This window comes from Muscardinus avellanarius (genome assembly GCF_963383645.1).
Source record: "Muscardinus avellanarius genome assembly, chromosome: 9".
Taxonomy (NCBI): domain Eukaryota; kingdom Metazoa; phylum Chordata; class Mammalia; order Rodentia; family Gliridae; genus Muscardinus; species Muscardinus avellanarius.
In genome coordinates this window covers 101,178,883-101,200,987 of record NC_137795.1, presented here as the reverse complement: position 1 = coordinate 101,200,987, position 22,105 = coordinate 101,178,883, and the positions used below count along the sequence as shown (strand labels likewise).

The following is a 22,105-nucleotide window of genomic DNA, read 5'->3' as shown; positions in this document are numbered from 1 at the left end:
TTTTTCTCTCTGGTTAATATAATTGCAGAGATATAATTTCAGTTTTCTACAGTCTTTATAGCATGCTATAATAAATTTTTTTCATATATGACTGTATGTTTTTTTCTTAGTAACCACTTTTACTGACAGTTATGCTCTTCTCTTATCATTTCATTACACTGAACAGATGTGTTAAATATAAGATGTAATTTCAACTCAAGGCATATCTTAATAGGAAGAGAAAGGTACTCATTAAAGAATCCAAACATGAAAAAAAAGGAAATCCTGCACAAATAAATGAAAATATAGGACTACGGAAAACAGACAAATAAGATGCCTCCAAAAGGTTATAACTATCCAACATTCATTGAATTCACAACTAATTAGTGAATTAAATTAATTTGTTAATGTTTAATAAAATAAATATGTAACAAATGAACAAAGGGAAAAATATACCAAATGTGAAAGAGCATTTTAACAGAGATAAAGATCCTTAAAACAGATATCATAGAAATATAAAACTCAAAATTTAGATAATTCAGCTGAAATTCTTAACTATATTAGATCAAGTGAATTTAACAGTTTAAGAGCTTGAAGAAAAGATATTTAATGTAGAATATTCTGAGAACATAAAAGATAAATTTTAAAAACCTATGATCAGAGTATATAGGACTGAGTAAAATTCCATTGTGTACCAACCCCTTAGATTACAATGTCGTGTCCCTAAGGCTCTGACCTGCAGAGCCCCAAGAAAGAAGACACAAATGCCAAGTCTGTTGATGATGCTTCTTCTTTAATGCTTCTTCTCTTTAATGCTTCCCCTCTTTAATGCTTCCCCCCTTTAATGCTTCCTCTTCAATGCGCACAGCAGGCAAATATATATCAGTCTCATAACCCCTCCCTCATCATTCCACCAACCCCAAGCTTCCCACAGCTAGGGCATGCACATTTCTAACCCTCTCATAGGTGGGTTGGTGGTAGCACGAGGCGCTGCGTCGCTGATCATCCGTAGGGTGCCTGATAGGGCTCACTGCACAGGCTCAGGGCACCGCCAGCTTCGTGAGCCTAGTGACTTGGCAACATGCCTAGGCGCCATCTTGAGCCACCGCCCCATCCCGGTCTAGCCATGTGGGGCCCAACATTACAAAACTATGGGATAGTTTTCATTCATCTGTTGATGGCTGGTTCCATAGTTTGGCCCTTGTGAATTGTGTGGCTGTGAACATAGATATGCATGCATTAGTTTGGTAGTTTGGTTTTTATTCTTTTGGGTATATGCCCAGTAAAGAGGAACAAAATTATGTCATTTGAAGGGAAATGGTTGGAACTAGAGAATATTTTTTTTAAGTGAAATTAGTCAGTCACTAAAAGTAAAATATCAAATTATCTCCTTGCCGCAAACCGGCTCAGTCGAGATTGGGGTGATCCCACTCACAATCGAAAATCTCAGAAAAGATGGGGGAGGATAGGGTGTCGTACTGCAGCCGCTTATCTACAGCGATTCTTTCCCTTCTAGGAAATAAATTTCTTTAAGTTCCTATTTACGGCGCTTCTAGAAAGAATCTGACATGGACAAGAGTTTCTTGAGCTAATGACACTTTATTACAAGAACCCAGAAAAATTTATACCCTTCACCAGTGAGGTTAATAAGAGAAAAGAGGGGAGTGCAATCATTGTAAACAGTAGTGGATAACATGTAAACAAAGGTAAAAAAAAAAAACAATCCGGCATTCAGGAGATTAGCTCAGATCTTCTCCGCTCTTGCAGACAGGCAGTCCCAAAGGGCAACTTCCAGAAGAAACGGGCACGCCAAGGGCTTGGAGGCCTCTCAGGAAATCTTCTTTAACTTTTTTGGAACTTACCATCTTTAGGGCTCAGTCCATATGGCAGGCATGGGGGGATGTGGTGATCCAGGTGTTGCCCACCTTGCCTTCTAAAATCTGAAAGTTTAAACAAACTCACAACACAGTTTGGCATGTAAACACCAAGAAATACCATGAAGTTTTTAGATTTAGTTGTCAGATATACTTCCTTAGCTGCAGAACACTTTTCCTCAAACGACAGGCTTATTAGAAAACTATTCCTTTTTTAATAATCGATTTCCACACCACAATCTTTTTGCAACCTGCTTTTAATCTTTCTAATTCCTTTCTTTTCCATTTGGGACAATCTTATGATAAGCTCTTCTTCATACAAGAATCCTTTCTTATTCTCACCATATTTCCTTTCTTTTACACATTTATTATATCTTTCCTTTGTTCAGACATATTCATTTCTTAGCCACATGGCGCCTCCCTGTCTTGGGCAGGCTCATCCTGAGTGTAAAGGTCAAGAATCTTCCTAGCCTTCAGCTCCATTGTATTGGGCAGTATTAGTTGCTCATAAACTAGGCTGTTTTGATGTCACACCCAACGTTTGTCTTCTCGTATCTGGGCAGGATCACAAAGAGAGGGGTAAATAGAGGCATCGGGTCGCCTCCCCCTCTAGGGCCTTTTTTTGTAAGTTAGTGATTAGGTTGAAGGTCAGAGATAGAGGGGAGATCTGTATTTGTAATTACTGACTGGAATGCTGCCACTGCATCTAAATTTTAACTAGATTTTATTACCATTTAAACAAAGCCTAGGACGTTTAGAGGCTTAGACAAATTACCAGAAAGTTTGTTTTTCACGGACTCAGTTTCTCTCACAGTCCTGATCTTACACCACCGGAGCAATTCGTGTAGAGTGTTAAAAAAAATCATTATCGAAAGAATATCTAAAAATGGGAAGAACTTTGGCCAGAGACCACACCTTCTCTCGGGGCTTATTTCTCGCGTTGAGATCTTGCCTATGGCTGCATGAGTGGTTTTCATGCAGATGCCGAGAGATCTGGCGTCTGCATCTCCTAATATGGAGAATCTAAGGAAAAAATAATTCATAGGCAGAACTCTAGATAAAGAAGGAGAAAGCACAGATGAACAAATAGGCAACCTAATTGGGGGGGGGGGAGGATAGGAGAGGGGAAGACGAAAATTCCCTAATGTGCATTATATACATTCACAAACATACCAAAGTCAATCACTAAGCCAAACATGAGCAGAAATGAGGGGAGAGGAAAAAGGATGGGATTTGGGAAAGGGCTAATGAGTAAGGTGTGCATGTATGCTTCTACTATTTGGTACCCAATTAAGATGTATAAATACAATGCATCAATACCAAAAAAGTGCAAGGACTCTGGTGCAATATTAAAAGTTCAACCCTAATAATAATTGGCCTTGCAGAAGATATAAAAATATATTTAATGGCATTCATAATTTTTAGTGAAATAATGTTGAAAAAATTCCAAAACTTGAGTGAAACAGACATATAGATGCAGAAAGCATTTACAAACCCAAATAGACAAGATCAAGGAAAACTATTCATAAAATATTATAATTCAAATAAAAAATATACATAATAAAGAAGAATTCTGAAAACAATAAAAGAGAAACAAAAGATCACATTTGGGGTTTAAATATGTAGAACAACATATGATATCTCAACTGAAACCCTAAAATCCAGGACAGCTTGGAACAATGTATTGAAATTGGCAACTGAATTGAATAGATACTTCACAAAAGAAGAGATACAAATGACCAATGAATTCATGAAAAAATTCTCAACATCATTAGCAATCAGGGGGATGCAAATCAAACTATGCTGAGATTCCATCTAACCATAATCAGAGTGGCAAACATAAAGAAATCAAATAACAACAAATGCTGGTGAGGATGTGGGTAAATAGGAAATCTTTTACACTGCTGGTGGCAGTGCAAACTATTCAGACACTATGGAGATCAGTGTGGAGAGTCCTTAGAAAACTGGGAGTGGATCCATGAAAAAGATCCAGCTATACCACTACTGGGTATCTTTCCAAAGGGGGTGAAATCAGAGAACTACAGTAAGATCGATACCCACAATTCACACAATTCACAATAGCCAAACTATGGAACCAACATAGGTCTCCATCAACAGATGAATGGATTACAGAATTATGGGAAATACACACAATGGAATTCTATTTAGCAATAAAGAAAAACAAAATTATGTCATTCATAAGAAGGTAGAAGAACATTATGTTAAGTGAGATTAACCAAACACAGAAAGAGAAGGGACATATGTTCAAACAAGTATTTGGGATAGCAGAGGGACTCCAGATAATGGAAGAGAGTCTCAGTGGAGCCAGGGAGGAAGATTAGAGAAAAAAGAAGGCTGAGGTTCATTAATGGAAATGCTGCCTGTGACTATGTGTATACATATGAGTATAACATTGTTAACCTGGATACTCAGTATTGGAAATGAGGAAAATGGGGGGAGGACACCAAGTACTATGTGAATATATGCCATTGTTATCATGAGCTACATTATGATATAAAACTATAATGCACCAATAAAAGTTATACATAATATATAATATATATTATATGTGCATATATATAATATATATATGTATTCCTGATATATATGTATTGTATATATAATATATATGTATTCCTGATATATATATATATTGTATTCCTGAAAGATTTTGAGCCCTGAATACAGGAAGATCAGAACCAAGCATAGTTTCATGTGATTATAGCTACAAGCCGGGAATGTAATACACTCTCATCTAGCAGTTTGCAGTTGGGGAACATCCAGGCTAGTGACTAACAGAGATGCACATAAGTATAACCAGAAGATCAGCTGTGATAACTGTGAGCCATCAAAGCTCTGACCACCAGGTCCAGTCCAGAACATAGTAATATCTGCCCCTGCTGAGCTTATGCCCGTAGACCAGTGAGGCTGGAGTTGAGCACTCTCCAGTGTCATACTGGTTTACAAACAGCAGAGCAGCAGTGGTGCCTGTGGGGCAGTAAATCCCAGCCAGTAATCTTGAGGTGCTAAATGGAACATAATAGTTTCTGAAACAACTGAGTTTAGGCTCAGAGAGCACAATGGTCTGCAAACAATCAGAGACTTCTGCTTGCTTGCACTGACTAAAAACTATATCCTGTTATAGAAGTTCTGGGGAAAGAAATTCAAAAATCTGATTATATAAGACAGGTTTGTTGAGGCAAGTACATACCCCCAGCATAGGCAATATTATGAAGGAATTACAAAGAGACATAGGACTTTCACCCAAGAGGAAGAGGATCCCAAGACAACAGATATATGAACCTGAGAATTCTAAAAACATAAGAATGAACACCAATAAGAAAAAAATAAATTCCCACAACTCAACAATAAGGTTGATAACTAATACTAAGCTGAATACTAATACTAATTCAGAACTATTATTTTCGATATTTTTTCTGATCCAGTCCTCAGAAATGAGCTAAGAGAAAGTGTTCAACTTATGAAAAAATATCATTAAAAAACTGATACCAAAGAATTTTAAAAGTTCTTAGAAAGTGGAAAAACCTCCCATACTCTTGTGTAGATAGAATAAATACCATCAAAATGGCTATCCTTCCAAAAGTGATTGACAGACCCAATAAATCCCTATTAAATTCCATGATAATTCTTCACAGATCTACATAAATCCATACTTAAATTAATTTAAAACAACAAAGAATTCAAAGTAGCCAAAATAGTTCTCAGAAATAAGCGCCAAGCAGGAGGCATCACAATAACTGATTTCAAACTATACTATAGAGCCATAGTAATAAAAACAGAATGGTATTGGCACAAAAGCAAATGCATAGATCAATTAAAAAGAATAGAAGATTCAAGAAATGTCTATACTAATAGCCAGTTGATTTTTTTTTTTACAAATGAGCCAAAAATATTCACTAATAAAAGGTAGTCTTTTCACCAAATGGTGTTGGGAGAACTGGTTATGCATATGTAGAAAAATGGAAATAAATTCCACTCTCTCACCCTGATCAAGAGTCAATTCAAGATGAATCAAAGAGCTGGAAATTAGACCAGAGAGTTTGTAGTTGCTTAAAAAGGGCATAGGACCTACACTCCAAAATATGGGTGTTACCGTTTTGAAAGAAAAAGTTACGGTTTAGGAAACTGTCCCCGGGGACCCCTGTTAGGCTCTCAGACACAATTTCCCTCAAAACACACATACAAACACACACACACACACACACACACACACACACACAAAGATAACAAGTGTGGGTTCTTGTCCTGAGCTAAGGATAAATATGCAATAGCCTGGACTCTTGCTGAAGATTTAAAGGAGTATATTAAAAAGATAAAAATACAGAAGATTGTTACTGCTATGGCCTTGTCTCCCTTGGAGTCTGCGGTGATCCTGCATACATGACGTGGCACAAAATCTCAAGGAGGCAAAGCCCTGAAGGAACATGGTTCCTGGTCAGACTACTCCTTGTTCTTGGATATTCTTTCATAACTATTGTTCTTTTGATAATGATTCTATTAATTTTTCACACAAATGGCTCCAATGATGTAAAACGAGGTCCCAGAATCAGGACTGTGGGAGAAACTGATTCCATGGAAGATAAATTTTCTGGTAATATATGCCTGAGCCCTCAGACTCCCACTGCCTTGCTCCAAGATATAATAAAATTGGCTAGAGAAGACAGAGGGGGAAATGTACCTGTATTGGAACGAGGCATCAAAATGTATTAATATGCTGGTATTGGAAAATTGCTTTGATAATTTCCAAAGTGTATAATCTAGTCAGAGCTTAGGTGCTGTGCAAGCACTCAGACAGGGAGGGTGCTACAGCAGTTACAATGTAGAGTTTCTCTCTGTCTTTGCCCTTCATTCTAATCATTAACCTACAGTAAAAGCCCTAAGAGTCAACTGAACCCATTAGCCCTAAAACTAGAAGAAAGGCAACCAGTGCCTCTGTTTACCTCCTCTCCTCTGGGATCCAGCCTGGATATAGGAAAGGTAAACTTTGTGTGCGGCTTCAAAACACCCTAGTTAATGAGCAACCAATACTGCCCAATACAATAGACCCAAGGGCCAGGTAGATTCTTGACCCTTGCATTTAGTACGTGCACTGTCCGGAGACAAAGAGGCACCACCTGGCTAAGGAATAAGTAACTAGTCCATTCCCTTGGTAATGCTTATGAGAAAGGTACCAATACAAAATCTGTTTAAGGTTTGAGGTCCCCAAAAAGGGCCGGAGTTCCTTTTCAGGCTCCCCAGCATGCGGGTCAACATGCTGCTTTTTTCTCTTCTCTATTTCCTAATGATCTATTTCCTACTAATTCTGTAATAAATTTTGTCAGTTGCACAAGAGGCAGTTGTCTGGGTCAGTCATTTCAGGTTTCTCCCTCCCAGTCCCAGAGAGGAATCTCCACTTTTAGCGCCATGAACAGGGACTTGAAGGAGTTTATTTGTTTTGGGGGATAAATCGCTGCAGAAAAAGCCGCTGCAGAACAAAGCTGAATCCTTGCCCCACCTTCCAAGAACCCTGTCCAAACGGTCCCAGTGCTCCAGCCAAGCTGGTCCGTTACAAGTTATAGTCTCATGTTACCCAAGGGTAACATGAGGGAGTGCTTCAAACAAAATCACCGAAGTACAAAACACAGAACAGACTTTTTATACATGACATCCTCCATCTTGTTTCACGTAATTCTGACATAGTAAAAGTCCCTGTACTTTTCCCGCTGAACTGAGTTTATGCCCATTTTTCTCCTTTCCCCAAGGTCGACCCCCTCCTCCCACTCAAACTAGATCATCCAATTATTATGTAGATCGGTTTTAAAAGAGGAAGTCCTAGCTCCCCTCTCCTATTGACTTGCTAATTACTTTTAGCTAAGTTAATTTAAGTTTCAATGGCTGTTTGCTCCCTGAGGAAATCAAGTCTTTTCCCAGATCTGCCATTTTTACACAACTATTTTTGAAATATATTTATTAATAATCAGAGATTTCTCAAATCTTCCTAGGCCATTCCCAATACTGTCACATCCCCCCCTCTGTCTAGTAACTTCCTGACATCTGTCAGGCCAAAGAGAACTATAGAAAATATATTTTGGCCAGACATGGTGGCGCACGCTTGTAATCCCCGTGCTTGGGAGGCAGAGACGGGAGGATCGTGCAGGTTCGAAGCCAGCCATGCACGCTGGCTTAGGAGACCCTGTTTCCAAATTTAAAAAATGTAAAAATAGGTCTGGGAGTGTAGCCTGCAGGTAGAAGGGCTTCCAGGAACCCCAGTACCACCAAAAAGAAAGAAAGAAAGAAAGAAAGAAAGAAAGAAAGAAAGAAAGAAAGAAAGAAAGAAAGAAAGAAAGAAAATATATTTTGACTTTTACAATTCGTATTAACAGTTAACATGAGCCCAATCCCCATCCTTGTTTCCCCCATTTTCCCTACATACATGTACCCCTTAGCAAAGGAATAAGGATGCAAATTAAGTCATTAACTGCTTCTAGCTGAACAGGGGTGATGTAAAGGGGGGCCTGATTTTAGGGTTACATGCATTTAGAGTGGTGGTGAGGGAGTCAGATGGGTGAATATGTCTCTATGGCAATCCAAAGGGCTCTTTCTCTTTGGGTCCCCTCATATCACCATCTGATGTCTGAAAGCTTAAAGCCTATGAGACAATACTCACAATACAGGTTAACCATGAAAACCTAAAAATAGCACTTAAAAATGAGAAGTTAAAACCTGTTTTGCTAACTTAGGCTGAAATGCACAAAAGTAGAATGTATTTCATTTATTTTGCACCATGTGAATCCAGAACTTAGTACTGTGGAGACCTGAAATAGGCTTTGGGGTAATTTGAATAAAGACTTCAGATGATTTGATTAGTACCATGTTACCTGGTCAAAACAAGTTCCCCCTTCTGCTCCGGCACTGTTTGAAGTTTACTTAAAATTTGTGGGTACTCTGTCATTTGGGTAACATAGTCTGTTTTCTAGGACTATGTCCCAGTCAGCAAAGATCTAAAAGTTTCCCCTGACATATGAGTGAAACCAACCTGCCAATCTTCACCTGGACATGTGCCTCTAAATTGCTTGCCTGGTGGACTTAACAAACTATTTTTGAAATTAATTTCTAAGGCAAGTTTTAAATCCCTGTATGATATGATTCAGTCTCCTGTAACTTTTCTCCAGGAAACAACCTTGAAGCCAGTTTTAAAGAATTATTACAGACTTTGGGGTCTCTAGATTTTATTGCCACACAAGTAATCTTCTAGCCTCTCCAATCCATAGTACACCCCTGCTGCTGAACTCTAGCACTTTTCCTCTTGGGAATATAGAAGAGGTAGGCTTATGAGAAACCTACTTCTATTAACTAATAACCCATCTTTATCACATATGCAAACAAACATTCCACAAACACTTTACACTTACTTTAACCCTCTGATTTATTTTTATCCTGGTCTGTTCTTTCCCATATGGGATAATCTTAGGATAAACCTTACAATATGCTTTCTTAATCCCACAAAATTTTCTTTTGTTACAAAAAAAACTTCACATCAGCACATTCTTTATGTCTGTCTATTGTTGTTACATACAAGCTAAAACAAAAAATAATACCATTTTAGAATGTTGTTCATATACCATCAATTTAAAAACCCATTTAAAAGACATACATGTTATTTTATTTATTTATTTATTTATTTATTTATTTATTTATTTATTTACTTACTTTGGTGGTACTGGGGTTCCTGGAAGTCCTTCTACTTTCAGGCTACACTCTCAGACCTATTTTATATTTTTATTTGGAAACAGGGTCTCTTAAGCCAGCAAGGCTGGCTTCGAAACTGCGCAATCCTCCTGTCTCTTCCTCCGAAGCATGGGGATTACAAGCGTGCACCACCACGCCCAACTTAAGTGTTATTTTAAACCTTATGAAGTTAAGAGCAATTTAAAGTATTGCATTTTGCATTTTCCCAACTTAATAATTGAATTATAGATTACCATGGAAAGTTTAAGACATGTAAGTATTAAGATATGTAAATATTACTAGCACCTTAAAACCTTAATTTTGTTAGATTACCACAGAAGTCCACGACATTAAATAAACATTACTAGCGTCTTAAAACATTAGTTTTTTCAAAGAAAATAAATTTATTTAATCACATCTCACAAAGATCTAATTGGACAGTTTTCTGAAGTTACCATTTTAAATAAGACTAGTTGAAATTAAAAAAAAAAAATTTGAGGAGTAACTTTAGTGCAGCCAGCAAAAGGAAAACAAAAAAACAAAAAACTTTTGGTTTCCTGACATTATATCTCCTTGTTAGCAGAGGAGCTGAAATATCTGGTATGGCTAAGAATGGGAGAATGGAAGGTCACCCTGGACACAGCAGGCTGAATCTTGAGTAAAGGCATGGTTTAGAGTTGGCCCCTCATCCTAGCTAAGCTTTTGGAGATTAGGCCGGGAATGATGGGCAATTCCTTAAATCTGGTGTCCATTCGAGATCTCACTGTGATCACCTAAGGCTCTTTAGTCTTAACTCAGGTTGTGGGAGTCAGGAGGAATCACTGTAAACCTACATCTGGGGACCCCAGTTCCCTCCGGAACTGGGGGTGCTCAGCTGTTTAGTGGTCCCCCTTTGTACTGTGAGCCACACCTTGGAGGGCCTTTTTGGCCTCCTGGTTGAGAGCATTTACTCCAGAGATGCCCTTGTTCTCCACCCTTAAAACAGACTTGAGCTTAGGCTTTTGTGCTCAGCCAGAATTCTTTCATGGCTTTTGCCCTTCTGTCTCTCCTTGTTCAAATCCCTGTTAAACTGAATTGACAGCCTGCAGTCAAAGGATGGCCTCCCCTTCTACCAGGTAAAGAATTAACTAAGAATGCCAGCACATATTGTTTGACTTAGTGATGTAGCTTTACACTGAGCCCTTAAAAGAAAACTGTGAATGACAGATCAAATGGACAGATTGAACTCTAAACTCTCCCTTTCCACACTACTGTAGCCAAGCTTGCCACAATTGTCTCAGACCTGCAATTGTTAAAGAAATCTGAGTGGTCTCAGAGGTTAAAGAACAGCTGAGGATAAGCTTGCAAATTTGCAACTAGAAAAAAACAAGCCCACAAAACATGTAGAAAATACTCGAGATATAACTGTCTTAAACATAAATAATATGTTGAGTAATGTCAGATTTACTGCCTAAATGTAGAATCTGGAAATTTTTTATAACTAAAGCTTATTTTTCTTGAGATTCACTCACTCTAGATACTTTGTCATTTTTCCATTAATGCCAATAATTCCTGATCCAAGAAACTATTTCTTTCATTTCCAGAATAAGATCAGTCAATCCCTGAGTTGAAATCATACTCTATCTCTTATTGTGTGTTTGCATCACAGTAGCTGAAGTCTAAATTCCTGGGCTGGACTCTTGATGCTAGAGGGAACTTGCCCTGTGATTGCTACCAATGCCATAAGCAAGGTTGAGATGATAGATTAACTTGACTGGATTATGAGAATTACTAAGTTAACATGAGAAAAGATTTTAGAATATGATTGTGTCTTTCTTTTACATAGAAATGGACTGCAGGTCATGCATGGATTCCTGGACCCACGGGTAGTACCAGATCTCACAGAGATGTTTGATTAAACAAGCCTAAGCCTGCATACAATGAATTTGCATTCATAAGCTTTGTAAATAGATTAATACCTAGATAACAAAATGAACACATTGCTAACAACATACTATAATAAAAATTAAGCTGGTAAATTATTTATTTCAAGAAATTCTACTTAAAGGGTTTGGGCCCTGGCTCACTGTGGGTAACTAAAATCATGAATAAGAAAAACACACCTAAGGGCATCTGCTAATTCCCTGAAACAGAGTAATCAGTGGATAAATATCAGATGGTATTATAACTTTACTTTCCTCATTTTATATATTTTAATTTCCAATAAGGAAAGTGATTCTTTTTCTCAGGAGAATGTTTTTCCTACTAATAACACAAAGTTAACCTCAATGTAGAAGATTGAAACTACCATGAGAAAAAGCACATATTTATGCAAGTGCCAATGTTAAACAGTAAGGTTGTAGGGTTCAAGATAACTATTAAAATGTGTGGCTGGGAATGCAGAAGTCTGTATCTCTTCTTCGTGACCTTACTCCAACATATTTTTCAATCATAAGCACTTGTCCCACCAGGTGGGTTTGTGACTTCCATTCCCATAATCTTCCAGAAAAATATTGATGTTTAAATATGGTGATGATTCATCTTCCATGTGTCATAGAATCTAATTCTAAATTTAGATGTGTATGTTTCCAGTGAAATCACCTATCTGGCACCTGTGATCATAGAAGTCAATGACAAATCTGGAGATATAAACACCTGTGGATGAAAAGCCTTCATCCTATTCCCAGTCCGTATCCACTGAGAAACCATGAAGGCCTTCATTTTCCTTGCATTCCTGGGAGCTGCTGGTGAGTCTTTTAAATGAACTAATCAACAAGTATATATGCTGTATATAAGTTTATCCAAATACCATATTATGAATAGAGACTGTATCCCTAACTAGCTGAAAAGATTAAAACATCAGGGCCAGTTCATTAAAGCTCACTTTTCTGAGGAAGTTCATGGTGACTAGAAGTGGTTCATATTGCAGCTAATGTACAGAAGTAAACATGTTAAACTTCATGAAGTTTACATGAAGAAAGGACAGACATGAAAAAAGCATTGTTTATTTTTCTCCAAAATTTGAGTTTACAAGTTGAAACTGATAGATTTTATTTTCATGTATAAATGTGTGTGTGTGTGTGTGTGTGTGTGTGTGTGTGTGTGTGTGTGTTTAAGTTATAAATGTAGGAACATAATGTTTTTGTCATATACAGGTCATTAGCAATTAGATGATTTTAATGGTGATAACAAAGTGGCATGTGATGAAAATAAATTTTCAATGAAAATTGCTTTTTGATTATGTGAGAGGAAAACATTCTAATATTTGTGGCAAATCTTCAAAATCATCATGGTTTAGCAAGACATGCCAAACACAGAGTATAATGGAGAGTTCTTAAATTTTCTCAGTTGCTCTCCCCATTGATGATGACGATGACAAGATTGTCGGGGGCTACACCTGTCAGAAGAATGCCATTCCCTACCAGGTGTCCCTGAATATTGGTTACCACTTATGTGGTGGTGCCCTCATCAATGACCAGTGGGTCCTTTCTGCAGCTCACTGCTACGAACCGTAAGTGACCATATTTTATTCCTATGTCCCAAATTCAGTTTATTGTCTATACAAACCAAAGCACAGATGTGGTAAATTAGAGTTATGCTTGTTGGGTAAAGATTCAGACTCGATGAGCCTGATTATTCTTTCAAGAAATGTAGGATGCATTGTGAGTCTTTTATATATGGAGCAGGACCCTTACACATCTGTAGTGTCTTCTTAAATGATGGTACTACAATTATGGAAGAGAAACGGTGATTGATGAAGAATCTCTAGAACTATCTTCAGAACATTAGTAATAACATAGTCCTCATCATTATCACTTAACAAAAAAACCTGTTAAATTAAAATAATCAATCATTATTCTAAGAAACACAACCAATTCTGTTCCCTTGATATTTTACTATTATTATAAATATGTCTCATCACATAATGATACTTGGTGATGAAACAGACCAAAAAGTTCTGTTCCTATATCTTATTCTGTCAAGATGGCAGCCCATGAGTCCAGAACAACACTGCCCCTGCCCCATATGTCTCAGTGCACAAGACTGCCTTAAGTATGCAATTATCTGGGTTACTAAATATTTGAAGAAGAAAATAGATTATGTTTATGCTTATTTATGGGGGACTGAGAGAAGAAGATTAATTTCAAGATGGATACTTAAGAAACTTTTTTTTCATCTTTTCATCTAGAAAAATGAGAGTGCACCTAGGAGAACACAACATTGATGTCACTGAAGGTGATGAGCAATTCATTGATGCAGAAAAGATCATCCCCCACCCCAACTACAATACACCCAAATACAATAATGACATCATGCTGATCAAACTAAGAAACCCTGCCACCATCAACGCTCGAGTGGCCTCCATCTCTTTGCCAAAATCCTGTCCATCTGCTGGTACTGAGTGCCTTGTTTCTGGCTGGGGAAACACTTTGAGCTTTGGAAGTAAGTGTCAACTGGAAGATAAACACCGATTTTGGGAAAACTAGAGGTGAAAGGCATGTGTGAGTTCAACCAGACCAAAGTTTCACCTAAGACAAAGTTGCCAGAGGATTTTTTGGATATATTAGGACAAAAACATTCCTCTCCTAAGAACATGGAGAATAAAAATAAAGTTACTTATTAGAGAAATGCTGAGGTCTTTAGCTGACGTTTCCTTAAGTGATGTACAGAGAAGGTTAATAGAAAAGTGGCTAAAGGATTTCAAATTACCAGAAATATGTACCTGCTTCACAAAATATCTCATTACTTGAGATATGTAGTCACTGCTACTAGTCTAGATAAAGAAATTCTTGTTTACCAAATAAACTTGTGAAAATATCCTACAAAAAAGGGTTCACCCAAATTTGGAATCATTGGAAAGTTGAAAGGCACACTGGGAGTGTTGAGAAACAGAGATAGAATGGAAATAATGTTCTAGGATATCTGTGTGTAATGTTCTATTTTTCTTGTAATTAATAGGCAACTACCCTTCACTCCTCCAGTGTTTGGATGCTCCTGTCCTCTCCGACTCTTCTTGCCACAATTCCTACCCAGGCAGAATTACTAGCAACATGTTCTGCCTGGGCTTTTTGGAGGGTGGAAAGGACTCTTGTCAGGTGAATTTCTTTGTACTCTTCTCTTACTATCTCATTTTCACGCTGATGCATTTGATTGATCCTTTCTTAACATGCAGAACTTCAAAACCATTTGTGGGACCAAATCTTCAATGTAAGAAGTAGTTTTATGATAATTTAGATTGTTTATGTTGTATAGTATTACTAGTAAAAATATATACAGAAGGAAGTGACTAATCAGTATGCTTGAGGTAACTGTCTAAGAAGATATTTATTGAACTGAACCCATTTGAGAGAAGCATAGCTACTGAGTCTCTCCAGTCTGCCTTGCTTCAACTGACCAACTATGATAGCAGAGGATGAGCAATAATGAAGGAGAAGGACAATTGGGATATAGAAAGAAAACTGGTGTTTGGATTTCCAAGGTTATGGAATGTGTTTCTTGGATAATCAGCAACCTCTGATAACAATACACAGATTATGAAGCAATAGCATGGATCCTGTTCTCCCACTGATGAGAAATAATAATCTGGTTGTCTTTTTCTTGTTCCTCAGGGTGACTCTGGTGGCCCTGTGGTCTGCAACGGAGAGCTTCAGGGCATAGTTTCCTGGGGCTATGGCTGTGCTGTGAAAGGTAAACCTGGTGTCTACACCAAGGTCTGCAACTATCTGGACTGGATTCAAGAGACAATCGCTGCCAACTAAAAACTTCATCGCTTCGTGACCTAGATGTCATAGTGAGCCTAAGCATCCTGTTATACCTGAACTCAGTACCTAAATAAAATAGTTTTCTTCTGCACCACATGAATCTAAGAATGGTTTTGATAGGTATTACTTTCTCTTGAAATTTCCTGCTAAGTAAGAAGGAGAGAAATAGTTGAAATATGAATTCACAAGAGACTAGAAGGTTATTTGGGTACTCATTCACCCTAATTAATATAAATTATAGGTGGCCTACTCATGACAGACCATATGTGCGACATTGGGAATATAATACTGAAGGTCAATGTTACCATTGTATCTTTTATTCGTGTGTGTGTGTGTGTTTGTGTGCGGGGTGTGTGTGTGTGTTTGTGTGCGGTGTGTGTGTGTGTGTGTGTGTGTGTATTACTGGGTATTGCACCTAGGGATATTCTCTGAGCTACACACCTCTGAGCTACATCCACAGCTCTTTTTTATTTGTTTTTAAACAGGGTTTCACTAAGTTCCTAAGGGCTTCCCTAAGTTGCTGAGGCTGGCCTCAAACTTGTGACCCTCCTGTCTTAGCTTCCCCAGTACTAAGATTACACCCATGTATCACCACATCAGGCTTATCATGACATCTTATTACAACATAATAATATATCAGATATACTCTTTTGGTAAGATTGGCTATAGTCCACATTTGGTCATGAATAGTTTATGATAGATCCTATACCCCTAACTTAAAATAGATAACACCATTAAGGGACAGAACGTTAAAATCACTTGCTCAAACATATCAAAGCACCTCCTAGCAGAGCTAACTGAATGCCCAAGCTGTGTATATTTTCAGTCCTTTGCTGCTCCTAAGACAGATTCTTTCTCTTCCTTTGGCCTTGAATCCACCTGAAACTCTGAGCCTAGATAAGGAAAGTGCCAGATTAAAAAAAAGGCTTGAGTTTCTTGTGTTTCACACACCTCTTCCAACATTTGTACTCCTAATTAAGGACATTGTACAATCTGGATTGATCCACAGATGTTAGACTGATAAAAACCACCCATCAATCCTAGAAAACTTACAGTCCCGTGCTGGTCACAATACAAAAGCCATTTGAAGATGAAATCTTCCCTAAAGCACAGTGATCCCCTCAAAGTTGCTGCCAGGAAAGCAGGGTTTTGTGCTCAGCATATAGACTCTGCTATCAAGTCGGGCCAGTTTGGGTAGCCCTGAGCACAAACAGCAAATTTGTCACATAAACTTCCTCAGAGCTGGCAAAAACTCCAGTCAAAATCCTGGAAAAAAATTGTCTCCACTTGCAAACATGAAACAATAAATCCTTTATGACTGTTGTTACAGATGCTCAATGTAAACTGACTTTCCAGCATCTTCTCAAATATTTGTGTGTGTTTTCAGGGCATGGTTCTACCTCATTTTCCATATTTCATCAACTAACTGGGTTCCCTCTTAATATCTCTTCTCTAATTTTTTTTTATCTCTAGTCCCACTCACTCCCCTCCATTCTTTCTATTTTATTATATATTCTGTCTCATTTCCCTCCCTATTCTTTCTTTTCTTTTTACCTTTCTCTTCTCCCCCTGTTTCCCTTATTTTTATGCCTTCTAACTCATTTTGGTATACTATCACTAAGGTTTAATCTTTTCAGCCTATTCTGTGTAATATATTAACTTTTTTTTTTTTTTTTGGTGGTGGTACTGGAAATCCTTCTACCTCCGGGCTATACTCCCAGACCTATTTTTATACTTTTTATTTGGAAACAGGGTCTCTTACGCCAGCGCGGCCAGCTTCAAACCTGCACGAGCCTCCTGTCTTTGCCTCCCAAGCGTGGGGATTACAAGCGTGCACCACCACTCCCGGCTATATTACCTATTTTTATCTTTGGTTAATATAATTGTAAAGATCTGCTTTCTGTTGTCTACAAATTTTAGATTGTATTTTATTGTGTGTGTTTTGGGGATGGAACACAAGGGAATTCTACCTCCAAGCTAAAACCCCAGCCATATATTGTTCTTTATTTTCACAGGCTTTCACTAAGTTGTGAAGGGCCTCACTAAGTAGCTGAGGCTGGCTGCCAAACTGTGATCCTCCAGTCTCAGCCTCCTAAGTACTGGGATTACAAGCGTGCGCCATCATGCCCTGCTTAGAGAATACGTTATAAATGTTTTTGCGTATTTGGCTATATAATAGCCACTTTTACTGGCAGTTATACTCTCCTCTCAAAGTGGCACTGGTGGTTTCACTTGTCCTTTGATTACACTGATTTGCTAAATGTAGAATATAAGTTCAACCCAGCATATATTTTATTATAGAAAGACAACTACTCAGAAAAGAATCCTAACTTAAAATAGGGACTCCCTCTCAAAAATACATAAATATAGGACCTCATAAAACATGAGAAAACAGACACACAAGATACCTCCAAAAGAGTACACCTGCTCCACATTAACTGAACCCAGTTATTGAATGGATGAAAGCCCAGAGGATTTTAGACTGATCTTTAACATGAGTAAGGAATTGATATGTAACAAATGAACTAAGGAAGAAAGTACTGGATTTGAAAGAATCTTTTAACAGATATAAATATCCTAAAGTAGAACAAAACGGAAACTAGGGAAATATAAGCCTCAAAAGATTAAATAACTTAGCCAAAAGTCTTATCTGTAGATTAGATCAAGTGAATTAGAAAATCTCAGAGCTTGAAGAAAAGGCGGTCAGATAATATTCAGAGAGTATTAAGGACAAATGAGAAGCTATGCTCAGAATATATAAGAATTCTGTCATACTCTTAAGAGAACAACACTAAGATTCATTGGCCGTGAGGAAAATTCATAAATACAGTTTAATGGCATTCATAATTTTTCAATACAAAGGTCCTTTTGTTATTTATGTGTTTTGGGGGTTTTGTGTGTGCGTAGTACTGAAGACTGAACTCAGGGCCATTGTACCTCTGAGCTAAACACCCAGCTCTACTTTATTTTTATTTTAAAACAAGAACTCTGGCAAACTTTAAAGAGAACAAATATAAAAATCACCGGACATGAAAAAATTGTGAAACTACAGATTAGTGGCACTCTTAATTTTTCTGCAAAATAATATAAGAAAAATTCCAAAACTTGGGGATGGGACAGACATACAGATACAGAAAGGCATTTAGAATTTCAGATAGATAAGATCAGGGGGAAATTATTCAGGAAACATTATAATTCAAATAAAAAATATAGAATTCTGGCTGAGAACATGTTGTGAAAGAGAGTAAGGTCTGCTCCCTGGAGCCCTCTGGGGCCCTTTGGTTCCAAGCTGGCTGGAAAGCTAGAGGGCAGGAGGACCAGCCGCGACCTCTACCCTGCAGACCCCAGAGCCTGGCTGTGCTGCCCAGAAGCTGGCCAGCTAAGGAAACACCTGCCATCCTCTTGCCTTCTCCACCTCCAAGAACTGATGCCTCTGAGGCCTGTTGGAACCTGGACCCTGCAGGCTGCTGGGTCCCTTCCCAACTCTGTGGAGCCCAGGCAAAGCCCCTGCCCGGCTGTGAGGACTTGGCGCCTTTGGGTGGCGCTGGCCTGGCTAGGGAGAAGAGAATGGGGCTGTGGGAGCGACAGAGGCCTTTAGGAGCTTGGAGAGCCGAGAAGACACAGGTGGAGTCACACAGATCTACCCAGAAGAAAACCTCACCTCGTCCCATAGACAACAACGATAAAGGAAGGCCTTCATCCTGGAAGGTGAGCAAATTCTGGGGCAGGGACCGGTGGAAGGGTGAGATGGCCATCCGGCGGTTGGTCTTCCTTCTACCAGAGAGAGAACCGGTAAAACCGCAGACTACTTTTGCCAATCGGAAGTGGCCTTCGACCCTGCGAAGATGACTGGCCGTTTGTAAAAGGTCTGTGTGTAGAGTATGAAAAACCTGCTCTCACCACCCTACCTTTTAAAACTTTTGCTATATCTCGACCTTCTAGATGTGAAACGGTTGCAACAAATAGAAAATAACACATTTTATAAATGTACAAGATTTTATTTTATTATTTATTTATTTATTTTTGCGGGTCTGGGGATGGAACCCAGGAGCATTTGACCTTCAAGCTACATCCCCTGCCCTATTTTTTTTATTCTTTATTTTGAAACAGTGTCTCACTAAGTTGCAGAGTGCTTCACTAAGTAGCTGAGGCTGTCCCCAAACGTCGATCCTCTGGTCTCAGCCTCCCAAATGCTGGAATTACAAGCGTGTGCCACCACGCCCGTCTTATTTTTATTTTTTATATTTTGTGATACCAGAGATGGAACCCAGGGGCATTCTACCTCCAAGCTACAGCCCCAGTCCTATTTTTTATTCTTTGTTTTAAAACAGGTCTCACTGAGTTGCACAAGGCCTCGCTAAGTAGTAGCTGAAGCTGTCCTGAACCTCAATCTTCCTGTCTCAGCCTCCCAAATATGAAGATTACAAGCGTGCATCACCACGCCTGGTCAAGATTTTTTTTTTTTTTTTACATTAGAAATGTTTTCTGGAAGTGACCTTTTGAAATGGAGTTGTTGAGACCACCTCTAGGAGCAACACTCGTTCAAGTTTGTTGAGTGGGTCAGAGGATGTGGAGCAGAAGCCCGAGGAGGGAGAGGAAGAGGTCCTAGCAGAGACTGCTGGTCAAGTGTAGGTATCAATGTCACCATTGTTCTGTAATGCATTTTATTCCTCAGTACTGTATATATATAGAAACTTGCTGAGTACTTTTTAAAATATCTAGTCTTTCTAGGTGTTCTGAAATGCCTAATGTTAAAAGGAGTAGTAGGAGGAGCCAGGTGTGGTGGCCCACGCTTGTAATCCCAGCGATTGGGAGGCTGAGACAGGAGGATGGCAAAAAATTGAAGCCAGCCTCAGCTACTTAGTGAGGCTCTCAGCAACTCAGTGAGATCCTGTTTCTAAATAAAGTATAAAACTGGTCTGGGTGTGTAGCCTGGAGGTAGAAAGCCACTGGGTTCCATCACACACAAACACACACACACACAAAGCAGTAGTAAAACATAACACATTTTAAAATTTTTGGTTAAGATTCATATAAAATGTTTTTTGTGGGGGGATAGCCAAACTTCTGTGTTTTCTCTGGTTCTCAATAGAAGAAAATGCAGAGTGCTTGTCTGGAATGAAGCAAGAATAACCATTGTTCCTTATCTGTACAACGTGCTTTATGGTGGCCTGTACATGGCATATACAAGACAAACAAGCCCTAATCTACAACATCTGTAGACTTTCTAGATGTTAAAAGAGGTTGCCAGTGATGACAAATGTACAGTTAGTAAACTAATAAATTTTGTACCTTTTGTGTTAAAATTCCTAGAAAAGATTGTCATCTGAAAATTTGAGCATTATAATTCACTGGGTTGGTGAGAGGCCAGAATGCTCATACTTCAAAGACACTTTCGAATTGTTAGATGTGTGCAGTTTATTTAAGACTGTTGTATACATAGTAGACAAATTTGAGTCCTTACTTGAAACATCTAATCTCTATAGATGTTATTAGTGCCCGAGGTATGTAAATGTACAGGTGGTAAAATGCCATGTTCCAATGCTAGAATTCATATGAAATACTATCTTTTGGGAGTGGAATTATTAAACCACCTCTGTGAGTAGAGTAGCGCTGTCTACACTTGTTCAGTGATTTGGAGGAGGTGGGGCGGAATCAATTGCAAAAGGTAGTGTGCTAGTGTGTTTCTATTTGGACATTTTCAGACATCATTTTTCTGTAGGTTTGGTCCTTTTTGTTTTGCTGTGTATATAGCGTGTATAGTGGACAAAGGAGTCCCAATTTTCCAACATCTTATCCTCCATCACACTAACTTTTTGAACTGCTCTAGTCTGTTCACAAGGGCCTAAAATTACTTGAACTAAGCAAACCAGTTGCCTATACAGAGTGCTTAACATTGTCTCAAGAGTCTATGGTGATTTATATAGAGAGATTATATATAGCTATAGAGCATATATATGTTAATATCACATATACATTATATGTTATGTAGCATAACATATATAAGCTATATGTATAATGTACATTATATATATATAACTTATAATATATATATATATGTATGTATAGTTTCTGTATCAAACCTCAGTGACTTTTCAGAGCCTATTATTCAGTATAGAAAGGGGTGAATCTGAATAGTCCCAAATGATGACAGTCTCAAGATTGAGAAACTTTGACCTAAACTAAGTTGCAGTAAAATTAACGATTGTTTCTGAAGCCAATTGCACTTGAAAGTTTGCCAATAGAAGGAAACAAAAGTTAGAGAAACAACCTGAGGTATGATAGTTGCCTAAAGCAGAAAGTCTTCTGGTAAGTGATGTCAGATGTGTGGCATCTGAGAACTGTATACAGCTATAGGTTAGCTCTCTTTGAGACCCACTCACTCTGGGTATTCGGTTTTCCCCCCATTAATTCAGATAATGTTTGCTCCAAAAACCTATTTACTGAGTTTCCAGAACTAGATCAATTTGTACCTGAGTTGAGAGCTCATCTTAATTAACAGTTCACACTGCATCTCATTATGCATTTGGGATCACAGTGGAAAACATCAACCCTGTCCTGAGGCTGCATGAGTGTGAATGCTTCTAGGAAACGACATGAACATTATTTGACTTGCCCAAGCCTTTCATTCCCCCAAATCACTGAAATGGTGAAGAGTATAGATCAAGATTTATGGTGATGTCTGTGGAGACCGAAAGAATTGGTGCATTGGCTGCACTCTCTTGATGCCTGATAGATAGGGCACACTCAAACTGCACTTGCATTATTATCTGCCCATGAGTC

General features: G+C 38.3%; 1 protein-coding gene across 2 annotated transcripts in view; it reads left to right on the top strand.

Annotated features, from left to right (window-relative positions):
* The window catches only part of LOC308266567 (cationic trypsin-3-like), a gene marked incomplete at both ends in the record, with an annotated part of 32,186 nt that extends 16,867 nt beyond the window's left edge, over positions 1–15,319 (top strand). Inside the window, 5 exons of one of the 2 annotated variants that reach the window (XM_080700843.1) lie at positions 12,268–12,307; positions 12,909–13,071; positions 13,750–14,003; positions 14,520–14,656; positions 15,170–15,319. In XM_080700843.1, coding sequence (XP_080556969.1) covers positions 12,268–12,307; positions 12,909–13,071; positions 13,750–14,003; positions 14,520–14,656; positions 15,170–15,319 — 744 coding nt within the window. Of the gene's footprint in view, positions 1–12,267; positions 12,308–12,908; positions 13,072–13,749; positions 14,004–14,519; positions 14,657–15,169 lie in introns of those variants that run through there. The other variant, XM_080700844.1, reaches the window with a different exon arrangement.
* Between the last annotated feature and the right edge of the window lie 6,786 nt (positions 15,320–22,105).